Source organism: Pogona vitticeps, chromosome 9 (genome assembly GCF_051106095.1).
Source record: "Pogona vitticeps strain Pit_001003342236 chromosome 9, PviZW2.1, whole genome shotgun sequence".
NCBI lineage: Eukaryota > Metazoa > Chordata > Lepidosauria > Squamata > Agamidae > Pogona > Pogona vitticeps.
Window position 1 is genome coordinate 1103037 of NC_135791.1, and position 16855 is coordinate 1119891.

A 16855-nucleotide genomic window follows, 5' to 3' on the forward strand; every position below is an offset into this window, starting at 1 on the left:
GCTGTGCCAGGGCCACGGGGGCCCGAGTTCAAATCCGCACTGAGCCCCAAAACTCACAAGGGGGCACAGAAAAATATTTCCCCCCTTGATTGGCCTACGTGGTCACTTTGTTGTGTTGGATAATTTAGGTCACTCACTTTTCCATCCTGTTTCCCCACTCTTCTGATCTCATGGCAAACGTAAAGCATATATATATTTATTTATTAAACAAAAACCCACACACCACACTCTGACCTTTACATTTCAACTTTTCTCCTAAACCACCACATATAAGAAACAATGCACTAACGTTTGTCTCTTCTTGTGGATGTTTTCTCTGTAATAAACTCTGTTTCTTACCACTCGTGACTCTTTTGGGAATATCACTCTAGTTTGGAAGCAAGTTGTTGTGCTCTTAAATATTAAGGTGAGAAGCTTGAGGAGTGAGCCGGACAAAGAAATGATAGAGGACAGCAAGAGGTCTTTCTGGGATGGCACCCGTTTTCTTTCTGTGTAAAACTTTGCTATCATACTGGTTAACAAAGAGTTGCATCTGGATGCCAACGTTACTGCAGAAGATATACCAGTCTTCTGACCCCATAGCTACACCCAGCTGATGCTGGAAAGGACAAGGGGACATATAGATATATATTTATATTTTTTAAAAAAGCTCACACACCACACTTTTACATTTCGACTTTTCTCCTAAACCACCACAGATAAGAGCTGTAGCTGGTCATTTTGGCACCTGGGGCAAAGGGTACCCACTATCGCACCCACTCTGCTCTGATACTGGGTCTAAGTTGTGGGACAGAGGTGGAGAACGATGGAGGCCCCTCCAACAGAAAGAGAAAGCGTATGTTCAAAAAAGAAAAAGAAAAAAAGCCCAGGAAGGGCAGGCAGGGAGGAGAATGAATAGGCTCTCCGGGGATGTTGTTTATTTTCCTAACACCCACCTGTAGATTTCTTTCTAGGTTTTGGAGCCCTCTAAGATTTGGCAACATGGGACAAAAGCCCCCAGCTGCTCTGCTTTGGCCACAGGTCTGTCTGTAACACGGATCTCAATTGACAAAGAGCTGATTGCAGAGCTCAGTGGTTTAAGGATCTGGTTCTGGAGCCAGAGGTTGGGAGTTTGAATCCCCACAGGGCCAGCCTGTGTCGCCTTGGGCAAGCTGCACCGTTCCAGAGATTCCCGCCCCGCCCCACCCAGAAGAAGGAACGGGTAAACCGTTTCTCAGTCCTCTGCCTGGACAACCTTGGAAAAAGTTGCCATCAGTCAGAATTGACTTGGTGGCCCGTGATTATTACGAAACGGGTGCAACGGCCCTTCTGGGTTGCCAGGCTCACTGCACTTCACCCTTGGAGAGGCTGGGTCCAGCACGGAGATCCAGAGAGTAGCCACCAGAACCCACCTCAAAGGGTCAAAATGCCGGGACCCGGCAACCTGTGGGGGGACGCCAGGGCCACGGTCATCCTGGAAGGGCCACGGCCAGCACACCGCGCAAATGGATTCTCAGGGGTGGCCCTTCACCAAACGACGCGTTGGAAGATCCTTCAAAGTCGGCCCTTCAAAGGGTGGCCTTGAAAGAGTGGCAGGGAGGGAGGGTCGGACTGGGTACCCCATGAGCCCAGGCGATGGGCAAGGGAGGTTTCTTGAGGGGGAGGGAGGTTCAAGGTTGGCCGACGAGGAAAAGATGGAGATTATATAACTCAACAGAAGGAGGATGCAGAAGCGTCTGCCTGTTCAGGACTTGGACCAGGGAAGTTCCACGAAGACCGTTTGCATGGTCTCGTGTTCTGACTGCCACTGGGCACTCAAACCTGAATTTCCCGGGTCCAACATACTAACCACTACTACAACATGCTGTCATTTATAGAGCAAAGGGACGCACCAGCCAGAAGAACCCCTTTCAGCAGCCCTTCCTCCCAAGGGGAGGAGGGAGACGGACGGCTTGGGCAGTGACCCTTGCTCTGACAGCTGGACGTTCTCCGCCTGCCTACCGCTATTTCTGGCTGGGCCGCCTGCCAGTGATTCCCTTCAGGCAGATGTCTGGAGAGCCAGAGTTTTTTGCAGGCCATGCCTGGCGTTTCTTTGCCCGTGGCCACCTCTGCTGCCGTTCATCATCATTGCCCCAGGAAAGGAAGGAGTGAGTCTGGACTAGGCTTTGGAGGAAGCAGAGGTGAAGGGAAGGGATGTAGAAGGAACCCCACTGGGACTGGAAACGGAGGCCGACTTCGAGGGTGAGGACAGGAGCAGCCTGCCTGACGTCCTGCGCCGTCTCTGGGGGCCTCGTTCCTCTGCTCCTGACGCTGCCCACTATTTATAGATGAACTGACACATGCCTTTGCCATTGGATGCGGGGGCATCCGATAAAAATGCCATGCAGGACGCCTGTAAGGAAAGCAGGGCTTCTCCAAAGCAAGGAAACTCCAAAGCGCCTTCAGCTCCGAGGAGGAGACCTTCAGCCTTTCTTTCCCAGGGAAACGGCCCCAGCAGGCGTTACTTATTGCTGGGCTGCAGGGGACCCTTCGCGGCTCAGCCCCGCCAGGGGAGGCCGGCTCCCAGGGGCGCTCCTTCTCTAGACGGATCAGGAACGTTCTTCCATGGAGAGCTTCTGAATGAAGTGGGCAAAGGGGACCAACTTCTCTGACAAAGTTCCCTCCCTGGGGAGGTTTCGCTGGCACCTCCCTTATCATCATCCTTTGGACTCCAAAACAAAAACCTCTTTATTTCCCCCACGATTTTAAGATGCAATTCTAGTCTCACTGACATTTTTATACTCCTGTCATGATTTGGAGGCTCTTCGCTTGCTGATTATGATAATGATCAACCTTCTTTTCTTTAAAAAAAAACACAAGGGAAATTTAGGATTAAAAGCTAAGGCTGCTCTTTTTTGCTGGGCTTATTCTGAGAAATCTAGAGAATTCATCTCTAGAATACAGCGACATTCTTAAGAACAAAACTGTTGGAAGCGGCCTTGGGTCGTTTTCAAGGAGAAAGGCGGGGTAAAAATATTTCAAATAAAATAAAACAGAGGAGCAAAACACATTTTGAGAGTTAAAACCCTCCAGAGAGAGAGAGAGAGAGAGAGAAAACCATGTGAATGTATCACATATATTCTAAAAATGCCTATAAAGAATGCAACAAAACTGTAAGACGCTTCGGGTCCTTTTCAGGGAGAAAAGCCGGGTACAAATATTTTAAATAAATGAAATGAAATGAAAAAGAACTTTCCCCCGCGGGTTCGCTCCTCCGGCCTGGAGGGGGCGCTCGAGAGCAACCCTCCCGCCACCTGCGGGGCCGCTCTGCCCTTCCCCGCTCCCTCTCCCTGCCCCCCCCACTTCCGCCTGCCGAGCGGCTTCCTTCCGGCGGGAGGCCCAGCAGGCCCCGCGGCGGCGAGGGCAGGAGCAGCGGGCGGCCCTCACGGCCTATAAAGGGGTCTGGGCGGCCCGGCGGCCTCCCTCTCGGCTCGCGCCCTCGGAGGAGGAGGAGGAAGGAGGAAAAAGGGCAAGGGAAGGGGAAAAAAAACTTAAAAAAAAGGAAAAAATTACTTGAAAAAAAGAAAAAAGCTCTAAAAATAGCAAAAGGTTTTAAAAAAGCAAGAGGAGGGGTGTGGAAAAAAAAGAGGAAAGAGACCCCCACCCCACCCAGGAACCACCACCACGAGGAAGAGGAGGAGGAGGAGGAGGAAGGGTAATTAGCCAGGAAGGTCACCCCTCCCCCCCAAAATTCGCCTTCATTGGGCTCCCCCATTAGGAGCGTCTCGTCGGGACCCCCACCCCCGTGTCTGACACGTGTCTCTTTCCCCCTCCCCCTCTTTTTAACGTCTCTATTTTGTCCTCCCCTCCCTTTCTAAATTTAATTTTCCTTTTTTTGTTTCCCCGTCGCCTCCTGTATATCTTAAACTCATTCCCCCTCGCTTGCTGTGGGTTTTTTTTTTCCCTCAGCCCTCCCCCATTTAATGCCTATTTATTTAGTTATTTATTTATAATTTCTTATCCCTCTCCCCTTTTTGGATTTTAGGAGTGGAAATCTTTACAAGGAGAGAGTAAGAATCCACTCCCCATCCAAAGACACTCACACACTTGCTCAGAGGCTCCCTAATTAGTCTTTCCCGCTCATTTATTTATAGCCCCCCCTTTTAAGAAGAAAGGCAGAGTTAAAATATTTTAAATAAATTAGTGAGGGGTTTTTTTTTTTTTGCTTCAACCTAATGCCCTTTGGCCTCATCTTGATGGGCTTGTTATAATTTGCTGCCTTCCTGTGTCTTAAATAAGTGTTTTGTTTGTTTTTAAATTTTGTAACAAAAATCCCTTTTTCTGCCTGCTGGGTCTTCAAAGATTGTAACAGAAATATCTTTTTATCTGCCTGCCAGGTTTTTCTGGAGGAATATTTGTTTTGTCTGTTAGGACAGCCAGCTGAAACCTGGGGCGGTTTTTATCTGTCTTGCATTTTAAAAAAAGAGAAACTTTTGAGGAAGTGTAACCACAAATACATGGCAAAAATGATACAAAGTTTCTGACTTTTCTGTGTTTTTTTTCCTTTTTTAAAAAGAGGGGAAAGTTGAAACTGCACTACTGTTTGGAAAGTGAGGTGCCTCCCTGGATATTTTGAAGGAAACACTGAAAGAGATTTAAATTATATTTTTGAAGGTAGAGTTAGAAGTTTTATTTTTAGAGTTATTTAAATTCCTTTCAGAAGTATATTGATTTTGGGCTTCTTTATTTTTTTTCTGGACCTGAAATAGCTTTCAGCACAGTCCTATCTTGGCCCTTCTCGAATATTAATTGCCTTTTTGAATGTGTACTGCTTTTCTCAGTGCTTTTCCTTGTTCCCCAGTAAAGAGAAAACGTTGAGCCTTCTCTCTTAACTCTGCCCTCTCTGCGAACCTGTAGAATATTAGCTTTTAATAAAAGATTTTATTGGAAAGAAGTACTTGAACATAGCACAGCACCTGGGTGTGTGAAGATGGACACGGCAGCTGCTAGCTACCCGATGGCCTCCCTCTACGTGGGTGACCTGCACCCTGATGTCACCGAAGCCATGCTGTACGAGAAGTTCAGCCCTGCAGGGCCCGTGCTCTCCATCCGTGTCTGCAGGGATATGATCACCCGGCGCTCTCTAGGATATGCTTACGTCAACTTCCAGCAGCCAGCTGATGGTGAGTGGTGGCCTGCCTGGAGGATGCCCTCTTTTGTGCCAAACGGTGGGCTGCTTTCCCTGGTGTTCCCTCTACCTCCGCTGCACAGGTTTTATTTTCACTGGAGGTTTTTCACGCTCATGTATTGAGGTGCAGGGTGGAATTCCACAGTCCTTGTTATTCAGTGGACCTTTTGGAGATGGGGCGAAAGAAAGCTTCCTCTGTGATGGTTGGCTTTCAGTGAGTCCTCAAGAGTCTGGATGGGAAAAGGGATCCATTGTGCCAAAAGTGTCTGGAGCTCAGCGATTCTTGAGAAGCTCCTCTTGGACATTGGTTTGGAGTTAAAATCCTTCTGTGCCATCAGTTCACTTCCAGTTTAATGGGAACCCTGTGAATTGTCCAATTTTTTAAAACGTGCCCAGGAAAAATGACACTTGGAGAAAGATGTGGCATGTTTCCACCTTCACTTCCTTAAATGTAAAATATATTTTCTGCTAGACTTCTGTATTCAAAAGGGATGGACTTCATTAATGTTAATTGATTCACTAGAGCCCCATAATGTAGCAATGAACTTAGAAGTGCTTCTTGTTCCAGGGTTGTTACCTCTCCCCCCCCCCCGCCTGGGGTGAAATTAAAGGAAAGCATGTGAAGTAGGAGGATTGTATGTATCTGTGGATGATGCCTTTGGGGGCTCTCGGTATGAACTGTAACGTAGCATGTAAAGGTGGGTAGATGGGTGCTTTTGGAGCATCAAATAGTATTACAGGTGCTGAGCTGTAGAAACTGCAATGTGAATATGATGCAGTGTTGGAGAGAAAAACAAAAATGCCCCTCGCTGTTTCTGAATGATTTCAAGGACAGTTCTACAGGCAAGGACCAGTTTATTTCCCAAGCGCTGGTGGAATCTCCCTGTTCTCTTTCTGTTTCTGCTTAAAAGTGCAAATGATGTGTTCTGGGAGCTGCCATCCTTGCCCGTCAGGGAGCACCTCTTCTTCTTGTTATAAATAAACACTGCCATATTTAACTAGCCAGGCTGGGGTGGCGCTTGGAATGGAACGCCCTTGGCTGAAGCCAGACAACTGATCCGTCTCTCCCTTCTGCAGCTAAAATCATGGTGCTTCTTTCAGTAAATGATCAGGGACAAGGGAAAGGGTATGCACCCTGAAGAATGCTAGTCCTTTCTCATCCTGGGGCACTGTTAACAGAGCCCAAGTCCTCTGTCCAGAAGGGTAATGCAGGCAGGACTTGGAAAGCAAGCTGTCCCTTTCTGTCTCAGCCCTGGCCCAGAGGAACAGAGCAGATATTTGGGAAGAAGCAGCCATGTCAGCAGGTGGCCATGAGTGTTCAGTGTTTAAGTACTCTTTCTAATCTTTTGGGAATGTTTGTGGAGAACTGTGGTTATGGAGACAGGTTGGGTGATAGTCGGTGGTTGTAGTCAGCTTTTTGGATGAGAAACACAGCTGGGTCGCACCCACCACCATTGACTAAACTAAGAAGGACTTGTAGTGGGTCAAGGAGGTGACTTCCAATTCCCTGAGTTCACCTGTGGGTACCTGTCCACAAATCCACCCATGCACCATCATTCTGTCCTTCCCACCTACACTCGCTGACCCATGCTCTCTTCCCTTCTGTGGCGCTAGCCCTGATGGTCATTTTTGGCCAGCAGACGGGTGGTGAACCTGTTGGGTTCATTTTATTGTTCCAGGGTGATTGGATTAGGGCACAGTAAATCAAGGGAGTGCCCTCTTTCTTCTGGTCTCCCTTCTATTATAAATTCACCTATCCTGTTCATCGTAAAGCAGACTCCCAAGCCGCTGCCTTGTATGTGCCATGCTTTTAATATTCTTCTCTGTACAAAAATAGAATCCTGAAGGAGGATTAGAGTGGGTTTCCTGACAGCCGGGGTTTTCAGATGTGCTGGATTTGACTCCCTGTTAAGCCCAAGGAGGCCTTCCCTGTTTCTTCACTGGAGGACATTTGAACATTAACCACAGAGAGCATTTAAAACTGAATTGTAAATTCACAGGTGTCACTAAAGCACAGGGTGGGTTGGATGTCAGTTGTAACTTGGTGTTGACAGACAGCCAACAATCCGTGTTTTTGTCCTGCTACCTATCCTCCTTAATCTGGTCCAGCTAGAACTTCCCTTAGCTAATGGTTGTTCCTTTCATCAGTATGTTTGCTGCAACATACCATAGATTTTAACATGACCATCTCTGTAATCTTCTTGAACTCATCTAGTGTAATCTTGAGGGGCTGAAATACTGCGAGGAGTTTATGAACATTGTTTTAGGGCCATATTGGCCTGTTGCACCGCTGTGTGGAGATCTACACATGGGACATTTAACTCTCTTTCTTTAAAGTTTGTGTCTATGCTGTGGAAAAATGCTGATCAAGTCGTTGCTGGGTAAGCAATGAGTGCCCAGCAAGTGGGACTTTGGAGAGACTTCTGCTCACACTAATGTCTTCCTCCTCCTCTTCCTTGTCTTGCAACCTGCAGCTGAGCGCGCCTTGGACACCATGAACTTCGATGTGATCAAAGGCAAGCCCATCCGCATCATGTGGTCTCAGCGGGATCCTTCTCTGAGGAAATCCGGAGTCGGGAATGTCTTTATTAAGAACCTGGATAAATCCATAGACAACAAAGCACTTTACGACACCTTCTCGGCTTTTGGGAATATCCTCTCTTGCAAAGTAAGGCTTTACTCCCTTTCCTGTATTCCAGAAACACATGTTTGGGTCTTGTGAAGCTGGCTGGTGTAGGATCTTAACCTGGAAGTGGAGCAGAACTGGGGCATCTTGCACGCGCACATGCACCCGTAAAACTTGTGGGTGCAGAAGTGTGCTATCAAGTATCTGTACTACAGTTTGACTTCCTTGCTTGTCTTGGGAAGAGTAAGGTATAACAAGTCTTTTCCATGATACAATATCTAGATTTTTCCGTTACTCACTTGGTGGTGAGTTTCTCTACTTCTCACGATAAAGAGGTTGTTGAATTCTTTAAAAATCTCAGAATTGAAAGGGGAGACTGTGGTTGCTGGAGAAAAGCTTTGGTCACTTCGTACTTAGTGAGGCTGGGGAATACTCTGGTGGTTTTTGTGTGGATGGCACTCCGGGGTCTTTGCCTGTGACTCAGGAGGACGAATATTTGCCTTGCAGGTGGTATGCGATGAGAACGGCTCGAAGGGCTATGCCTTTGTGCACTTTGAGACGCAGGATGCCGCTGACCGGGCCATCGAGAAGATGAACGGCATGCTGCTGAACGACCGCAAAGTGTGAGTGTCTCAGCCAGCAGCGGCGGCAGCCACCGCATGAGCCGTGATGCATCCCAGTATTAACCCACAAGGCGGCTGGTTCTCCTGGCCCAAGCTTTGGCCCGCTGCCTCTACTCCAGGGCTGGTGAGTTTCCCTGCCCAAACCGCAGCCTGCTCCCTGTGGCATGAGGATCTCTTCCTTTCCCTTGGTGTGTTCCCCCCCCCCCCGGCTTGGCTGCTGGGATGGGGTGGTGCTCCTATGCTTTGCAGTGCTGGAGAGAGTTGGGGCGGGGTCTGCTTCCTGCTTCCACCTTTCAGGGTGGGGGAGAAATGAGAGACCCCTGCTTTGTTTCTTCCCTGCCCTGTGATGTCTGTCCTTTGGATATCCCGCTGCTGCTTCTGTTGCCTTAATTCCCCCAAGACTGTGCTTTGGCTTTCCCGTGTTTGCCAAAGAGGGCGTTTCAACGTAGCTTGTACTCTTCTGTCCAGATTTGTTGGCAGATTCAAATCCCGTAAGGAGCGCGAGGCGGAACTGGGAGCTAAAGCAAAGGAGTTCACCAATGTCTACATTAAGAACTTTGGGGATGACATGGATGATGAAAGGCTGAAGGAACTCTTCAGCAAATATGGTAAATATTCCAACATCTGTTCCTTAATATAAAGTAGTCATTTTTGAAGCCATCATTGCTGGCCTCTGAAGGTCTTTTTAAAGAAACAAAGAGGTTGTTGTTGTGGGGTTTTCGGGCTCTTTGGCCACGTTCTGAAGGTTGTCTTTCCTAACGTTTGCCAGTCTCTGGCTGTCATCTTCAGAGGACAGGAGTCAGAGCTTCTTCCTTCCTTCCTTTTCATAACAGGAAAGACCCTCAGCGTAAAGGTCATGACAGACCCGACTGGGAAGTCCAAAGGTTTCGGCTTTGTGAGCTTTGAGAAGCATGAAGAAGCCAACAAGGTATGAAAATCCAGGTTATGATGGGTTGCGTCACTGTGGTTTCCAGCAATCCTAGGTTGCGTCACCGTGGTTTCTAGACTGGCAAAACTGCATGGGTAATTTGTTAGTTCCGGCCTGCTAGCTGTGCTTCTGAATTGCAGAAAAACGGGGTCTTCTGTGGCATGGGAGAGGGTGTGCTTAGGGTTGAGATCCAGCACTGGCTCCCACATTGTTATCCCAAGTATTCTTGCCAGCGTTAATGAAGAATTTGTGGGTCATTTGCACTTCCTTATGTTTCTGTACAGACTGAGATGATAACTTGATTCAAGGATGAACTGAGACGCCCTGGGTTGTGGCCGAGCAGGAGAGGGATTTGTTATTTGAGGGACTTGTTACAAATAACAAGTTACCTGTAATTGATTTCTTTTTGCAGTAATTAAGCTGCAACTAAATTACACTGTGGTTGTAAGATGGTGTCAGAGAATGTTATTCTGTGGTTAAGTAATTTATTTTAGTTTTTTAGCAAAAAAAAGACACAAAATATAGGGGCATCTTAAAGACTAGCTGCTGTACTTTAATGTTAACTTGTTTTGTTTCTAGTCTGCTAACTTCTTTTAATACATTTAATAGTGAACTTTATAGTTACAGGGGCTGCTTGGCCCTCACCTTCATGGGTGTGTTTTGTACCACAGGCAGATTAATTGTAGCACTCTGATTTTTTTTTTTTAACAGTATCACCGGAAGCAGAGAGCTAACTTTTTCAAATGTACCTCTAGTGGTAACTGATTTCTAGTGAATAACTAAGGAGGAATCAAGAAGGTATTGGGCTAATTACTCATTTCAAAGCCCCATTATAACTCTTGGTTTTGCCAGGAGTTGCTGACACGGTAAATCCACCTTTTTTTTGGAGTGGGGTGGTTAGTCTAGAGGTGACTGTGGCGTCAGTGGAAATGCTTGTCGCTTGTGTGGTATCTTTGAAGCATTTGCAGCTTTGAACTTCCTTGCAGGCAGTAGAAGAAATGAATGGGAAGGACATCAATGGGAAAATTGTGTTTGTGGGTCGTGCACAGAAGAAAGTGGAACGGCAGGCAGAACTGAAGCGCAAATTTGAACAGCTGAAGCAGGAGAGAATCAGCCGATATCAGGTAGAAGGAAAGCACATGGTTTTGTACATTTGAGGGGTGCTACCTTTTGTGGTGGGAGATTTGCTTTAAATAACTTTGTGCTGGGAAAGCAGCAGGAGAAGAGGACAATCAAACATGAGATAGGCCAGTTCCGTGAAGGAAGCCACAGGCTTGAGCTTGCCAGAGCTCAGCAAGACTGTTGAAGAGATTGGCCTTGTGGAGATTGGCCATTCATAGGGTTGCCATAAGTCAGAGGTGACTTGACAGCACATAACAAGAAGATCCTTGAGGTTGGAAAAATGACTAGAGAAGCATGACAGACTGAACGCTTCTACACCATTCTTACTGTGAGAAATTTCGGTTCCAAATGAATTCCAAAAACGGGCAGCATAAGCGGTCTGTCTGTAGGTTGAGGTTGAAGCAGCGCTCCGGCCTTGGGGGAGCGGGCCGAGGGGACGTGCATCGGAATCTTTCCTGGTCCTTGCTGTGAGGTGCAGGCCCAGGGACATGGGATGCTAAAGAAACGCCGAGCAAATCCAGGCAGGTTTTATGTTCCTCTATGGAAGACTTGTCTCTATGCCTCTGCAACATGATATCGGTGGAAGCATTGGTCTGTGGAAAATGAAAATTGGTTTCTGATTTGCATAAAAACATTGGTCCTTGCCTCTTCCTTACGGACCAGAGAGATTGAAGCCCATTGCATTTCCTTTGTGATTAATTCTTGCCACTGTCGGCTTTGTTGCTGTCTCCCGTTGATACATTTTCTCTCTTCACAGGGTGTTAACTTGTATATAAAGAACCTGGATGACACCATTGATGATGAGAAACTGAGGAAAGAATTCTCTCCTTTCGGGTCTATCACAAGCACCAAGGTGAAAAACTGTGGATGGCATTTGAATGGTCTCGAGGAGGGGTCTGTAGCTGGAGGTTCTTCCAGAGTAGAAGCTGTTGAGGAATCAGACCAAATTGGGAAGGGGGGGGCTCTTTAATATATTCCGCTGAGAGTTCCTGAATTGAGTGGGAGGCATGTGCAGAATCGGGGCACAAAACCTATTGTGTGCATGCGGTGAGCTGAAACCTCATGGATGGGAAGGGGCAGAAAATGGCGCATGGCTTTGTCGTTTCTCAGACCTCCAGCTGGAGAAATGTGCCTGCCATTGCTGATGGGGGTGTTGCCCCTGAATCTTTCCCATGCCTTGCAGAACAATGCAGGCTTGGGAACATGTAGTGGTAAAGTGAAGCACGAGCAATGCAGAAAAGTTGACTTCCCCCACTAGGGGCTCTTCTCTACACCTTTGCAAAACTGAGGAACTTCTCTAGGGTAGCTGCCTGAGCAGAATATGCACCACCACCACTGTGTGAACCAGAAGAGTCAAGCAAAAGGGGAAGGGAGAGAGGTGGGCATCTGGCATAAGTCGGTGCTTATGGGTTTTCCCCCTTGCTTATAGAGTTAATTAGGCAGAAGAGTAATCGGAGTCCTTGGTCCATGTGGATTTAGGAGGTAAGAGGGTTGAGGGTGTGGGGGTTTTGGACCAATGCCTACCAAGAGGAGGGTGGTGCAGCTATGCCCTGCTTGTAGTAAGTCAACTATGCCATTGTGGCCACACACAAAACCAAACAGAAACAGTGGTGACTCTGAGCAGTTAACCCATTTTGGGGTCAAAGCTATGTGTTGTTTCCTAGGTCAGACCAGCACGGCCAGTCCAGAGAAGAAAGGAACTGCCGTGTGTTTTTCTAAAGCCCTGCCTTTTCTCAGGTGATGCTGGAAGAGGGACGAAGCAAAGGCTTCGGCTTTGTCTGCTTCTCCTCCCCGGAGGAAGCCACCAAAGCCGTAACGGAAATGAACGGGCGCATCGTGGGCTCCAAGCCGCTCTACGTTGCTTTGGCCCAGAGGAAGGAAGAGCGGAAGGCCCACCTCACCAACCAGTACATGCAGCGCATTGCCGGGATGAGGGCCCTGCCAGCCAACGCAATCCTCAACCAGTTCCAGCCAGCCGCTGGAGGGTATTTCATGCCTGCTGTGCCCCAGGTGAGTCCCCACAGGAAGGGTGTTATGCCAATCCACAGGGGGAGAGAGGGGCCTGGCACACAGCCTCCTTCCTTCCAGAAAGCTTGCTTGCCCTCGGGAAGCTCGTGTACAGCACTTGGGGCAAATAATATGGGGAAGAAACCAGCCGCTTTCCTGTTGTTTCCCCTGGCCTAAAAACCTCACCTTTAAACCTTCACACAAGGGTGGAAGGCTAAACGTGCTAGAACAACTGGCCTATTGTTGGGTGATATGAAGTTAACATAACAAACATTTCAAGCACTGGTTCTGAAAGCTTAAAAGTGGTAGCCATCATTGTTGAGTTACCCTAGAAAGGCCTTTTCTCTCCCTCTCCTCTCCCCCTCCCCCCGGGCTTTCCCCCTTGCAAAGGGAAGCGTGAGCCAGGGGAATAGAAGCCTGGTGCAGAGCCATCTGGCAGGGGGACTGATTTTTTGCGTCTCGGTTCCCAACCCCTCTGTTTTTCAGGCTCAGAGCAGACCCACTTACTATGCACCCAATCAGATGACGCAGATGAGACCCAACCCACGCTGGCAACAAGGGGGAAGACCTCAAGGTGAGCGTGATGGAAGAGCTTTGCCCTGACCGGCAGAGGCCTCCCTTGCCCTCCTCTTCATCCGTCTTCAGAGGAGGGGAGACTGGGAGCTTCCACCCTCCTTGTGGAACCTAATCAGTTGTGCTTGTGCTCCTCCCTCCACCCCCCAACCCGTCTCTCTGTCAGGTTTTCAAGGTATGCCGAACACCATGCGCCAGTCCGGGCCACGGCCGGCATTGCGCCACCTAGCTCCGGCGAATAATGCTCAGGCCTCACGTGGCTTGCCTGGGGCCACCCAAAGGATCGGTAAGTGTCTGCAGCCTGAGGGTTTCCTGCCGGTTCGGGAAGGATCGCGAGGTCCTGCTCACATGGCCTTGAAAAGCACTAAGAGAGATAAGTTTTGTCCAGTGACTTTTTTAGACGGCACAGCCTTTTCGTACTTAAAGCAGTTGTTGGAAAAAGAAAGACAATGAAGAAGGATATTAATTTTTGGTGTTACAGATTCGAAAGGAGACCTTGGCCTAAATCCCAGTTTCGGTCCCCCCCAGCAGAAAAGAACCCTTGTAAAGTAAAAACCTGTTAGGTGACACCAGTATAAATCCCGCTGATCTCAGTGATTCTTGCTCCAAGCTCTGTGTAACTCGCTGTTTAATTTTGCTCCGTCGCTTTGATTCTTTCTAATTTGTGTTATTTTTTTTTCAACAGGGGTGGGTGCCGTCGCGCCGAACTTAGCACCACGCCCGCCGGTGGCTGCCCAGGCTCCGAGGGCAGTCCCCCCCTACAAATACGCCTCAAGTGTCCGTAGCCCACACCCAGCAGTACAGCCATTACAGGTAACGCGAGGTCTTGGCACAACAGGACCAACATTTACCTGCGGTTGCTGGACCTATGACCTCTATTTCTTTCAAACATGAAGTGGTCCTAATTTTTGTTTCAGTGCTTAGAAATGTAGGGGCCAAGTTAATATCAGGCAGAAGCAGGGCTGTATCCCCTCACTTGCATGGTTCAGAATTGCTTTTGTGAAACAAGCAGTCTCCATTCCTCTTCACCAGTTGTACTAACGTCCCAGTTCTTTATTCTGCCCTAGGCCCCTCAGCCTGCTGTCCATGTTCAGGGACAGGAGCCTTTGACTGCCTCCATGCTAGCTGCTGCTCCTCCCCAAGAGCAAAAACAGATGCTGGGTAAGCTATCCTTTCTCGTCCTTGGGAGAGTTTGGGGCTCAGAGTCATCTGCGTTCAGCAGTCTCAATCAAGATGACTGTGTCACATTCTATTGTTTAAAACTCTAAATGAATCAACTTTGTCAAAGAACTGCACACTTCCAACGCATGGTAAAGAGATTATGGACCTGGATGGGTGTCAATCTGTTCTTCCCAACTACAATTTTCCAGGGAGTTGGAATAAAAAGGCCTCTTATCCGCCCACTTTTGATTTCTTCCTTTGCCGAGAACCTGCATGAATTTCAAAAATCCCACTGCATTTAATATTGTGACTTGGGCGACCCTTCAACTTTGTGTTGTTCTTGTGCCAGAGTCCTTTAATAGCATGGTCTTAATGCGGCTGAATTCTACATAAGTGGCGCAAAAGTCTTAAGATAGTTGTGGCCTTTGGTGATGGGTAAGAGCCTTAGCCTGCAGCCTCTCAACTGGCTTAAATGTGCTTCCTTAGGAGAACGTTTGTTCCCGTTGATCCAAGCTATGCACCTCAGCCTTGCGGGAAAGATCACAGGAATGCTGCTTGAGATTGACAACTCTGAGTTGCTGCACATGCTGGAATCTCCGGAATCTCTCCGCTCCAAGGTAACGAACGGGACGCCCGCTTGCGGTGCATCACTGCCAGTGGTGAAAGTGGGACCCCTTTGTCTTGACCTGGCTGGGAGTGACAGCAGGCCTCCCTTCTTCCCATCCCAGGTGGAGGAGGCGGTGGCAGTGCTGCAGGCGCACCAAGCCAAGAAAGAAGCGGCCCAGAAAGTGGGCATAGTTGCTGCTACCTCCTAAACCAGAGATGCAGGTGAGTGTGCCAGCCTGAGCAGCGTATTGTGTATGTGTGAGAGGGAGGGAGGTTTACATCTGCACTGTTTCCCAAGAGGTCCCGGCTCTTAATCTCATGGCCACTGGATATTTTTGTTGTATTAAAAAAAAAGCTGCCTGAAAAATAGCCAGCATAATTTAGTTCCAGGGTGGCGTCCCTCATCAGCATAACAAGTCTATACCTATGTTATACAAAAGAATGAACGTTCCTTGAGAATACCTCATTTCCATTAATTAATAAATAATAACGTGCTGTCAAGTCAATTCTGACTTATGACAACCCTTCCCGGGGTTTTTCAAATAGAGTAGTGAGAAAGTGGTTTCCCATTCTGTTTTTATGGGGCTGCCCTGGGATGACGGTGCGGCTTGCCCAAGGCCACACAGGCTGGCTCTTCTCCTAGGAGGCCCAGTGGGGGAATTGAACCCTCAGCCTCTGGTTCCACAACCAGATACAGTGGGGTCTCGACTTACGAACTTAATCCATATTGGAAGGCAGTTCTCAGGTCGAAAAGTTCTTAAGTCGAATCTGCATTTCCCATAGGAATGCATTGAAAACCATTTAATCCGTATCTGCTCTTTTCGTCCATAGAAACTAATGGGAAGCTGCTATTCCGCCTTCTGCCACTAGAGGGGGATATTTCTTTCTTTTTTCCTTTTAACATAAGATGACTTAGCTTTAAAAAAAGGGGAAAAAAGAGTTCGTAACTCGAATCTAAGTTCGTAAGTCGAGTCCATATATTCCTATGACAGCGGTTCGTAAGTCGAAACGTTCGTATGTCGAGCCATTCGTAAGTCGAGACCCCACTGTATGTAAACCACTGAGCTTATCTGTGACAAATTCCGTCTTTTTCTTACGGTCCAGGTATCTGATTTAGGGGTGAGGGGCAAGACAATTCTAAAATGTCCATTCTTCTTGGCTCTAGTAAGAGCTGGAACTGTACTGTATGACAATCAGATGCTTGAGAGGATGTTCTGAAACTGAATCTGCACTCTTTTCTTTTTTACAGATGGTCAACAGCCAAATGCCCTCCTCTCTGAAGGAAACCATCTGTGCTCTAGAAATAACTTTGTCCTGCACATTTCAGCACATCTCATTGACAATGCTCTGTGTACATATTCTGTCTACAATATGCCTTATTTGCAGAAAAGCAAAAAACCTTTGTGTGTTTGCTCTTCACAATTTAAATATGCAACCTTTTTTTCCACCACACAAAAAAGCAGTTATTCACTTTGTGTTTCCATAAGCAGGACATTGACATTTCATCTGCTGTTCTTGATTTTCTTTCAACAAGCCTGTTTGCAGAAGCGTTTATCAATAAAGGAATGAAAGCATTTTATGAAACAAGACTCTTTTTACTGCCCCTGCCACCATCGTGATGGTTTCTAATTTTAGGAGCTCCTGATGAGCATCAGGAAAAAAAACAAAAACAAGAATGATGTTAGAGCAGTGTGTAGAAGTTCCTGTACTTCATAATTGTTTTCAGGCTGCAATGGAAAACCAGATTAGCAGAGTTTAATACTGTTCTTTTGAGGGCTAAATGCTATGTGATAGTATTGTTGCATCAAGGAGCACAATGCAGCCTTCCTGATCTTGGGCTTCCACGAGTCCCAGGCAAAAAAGTCAAAGGACAGGGGAATAAAAATAATGGAAGACAGGCCAAGTAGCACAGAAGCGCTCCCGCACGGGCCAGTAAGGAGGCCATAATTCCCTGCTCCAGCAGAATCCTTCGTTTTGCTGCTTGAGCCTGCGGTGTAGTTGGCCATCTCTCCAGTTGGGAAATGTAGGAAATTCAGTAGAATGGTGGGATTCTTGCCATCAGA

At 47.6% G+C, this 16855-nt stretch overlaps 1 protein-coding gene and 2 non-coding genes across 4 annotated transcripts; all 3 read left to right on the top strand.

Moving 5' to 3' along the window:
* Window positions 1-3835: 3835 nt before the first annotated feature.
* Window positions 3836-16366, top strand: PABPC4 (poly(A) binding protein cytoplasmic 4). 2 transcript variants are annotated; one of them, XM_078379846.1, is made up of 15 exons: window positions 3836-5141; window positions 7621-7814; window positions 8280-8395; window positions 8864-9003; window positions 9229-9323; window positions 10310-10447; window positions 11203-11298; window positions 12183-12455; window positions 12939-13026; window positions 13192-13311; window positions 13711-13838; window positions 14093-14186; window positions 14673-14803; window positions 14915-15014; window positions 16042-16366. In XM_078379846.1, the coding sequence occupies exons 1-14, from the start codon at window positions 4949-4951 to the stop codon at window positions 14999-15001; spliced, it is 1893 nt and encodes a 630-aa protein (XP_078235972.1). In that variant the 5' UTR covers window positions 3836-4948; the 3' UTR covers window positions 15002-15014; window positions 16042-16366. The 2 variants fall into 2 exon arrangements, with proteins under 2 accessions (XP_078235972.1, XP_072835556.2); XM_072979455.2 differs by lacking the exons at window positions 10310-10447; window positions 11203-11298; window positions 12183-12455; ... (5 more) ...; window positions 14915-15014; window positions 16042-16366 and adding an exon at window positions 10035-10208.
* Window positions 10886-11019, top strand: LOC140702131 (small nucleolar RNA SNORA55). Its single transcript, XR_012081183.2, has one exon. It is a non-coding gene; the product is annotated as a small nucleolar RNA SNORA55 (small nucleolar RNA).
* Window positions 11602-11732, top strand: LOC140702132 (small nucleolar RNA SNORA55). The gene has a single exon (XR_012081184.2). It is a non-coding gene; the product is annotated as a small nucleolar RNA SNORA55 (small nucleolar RNA).
* Window positions 16367-16855: the final 489 nt, after the last annotated feature.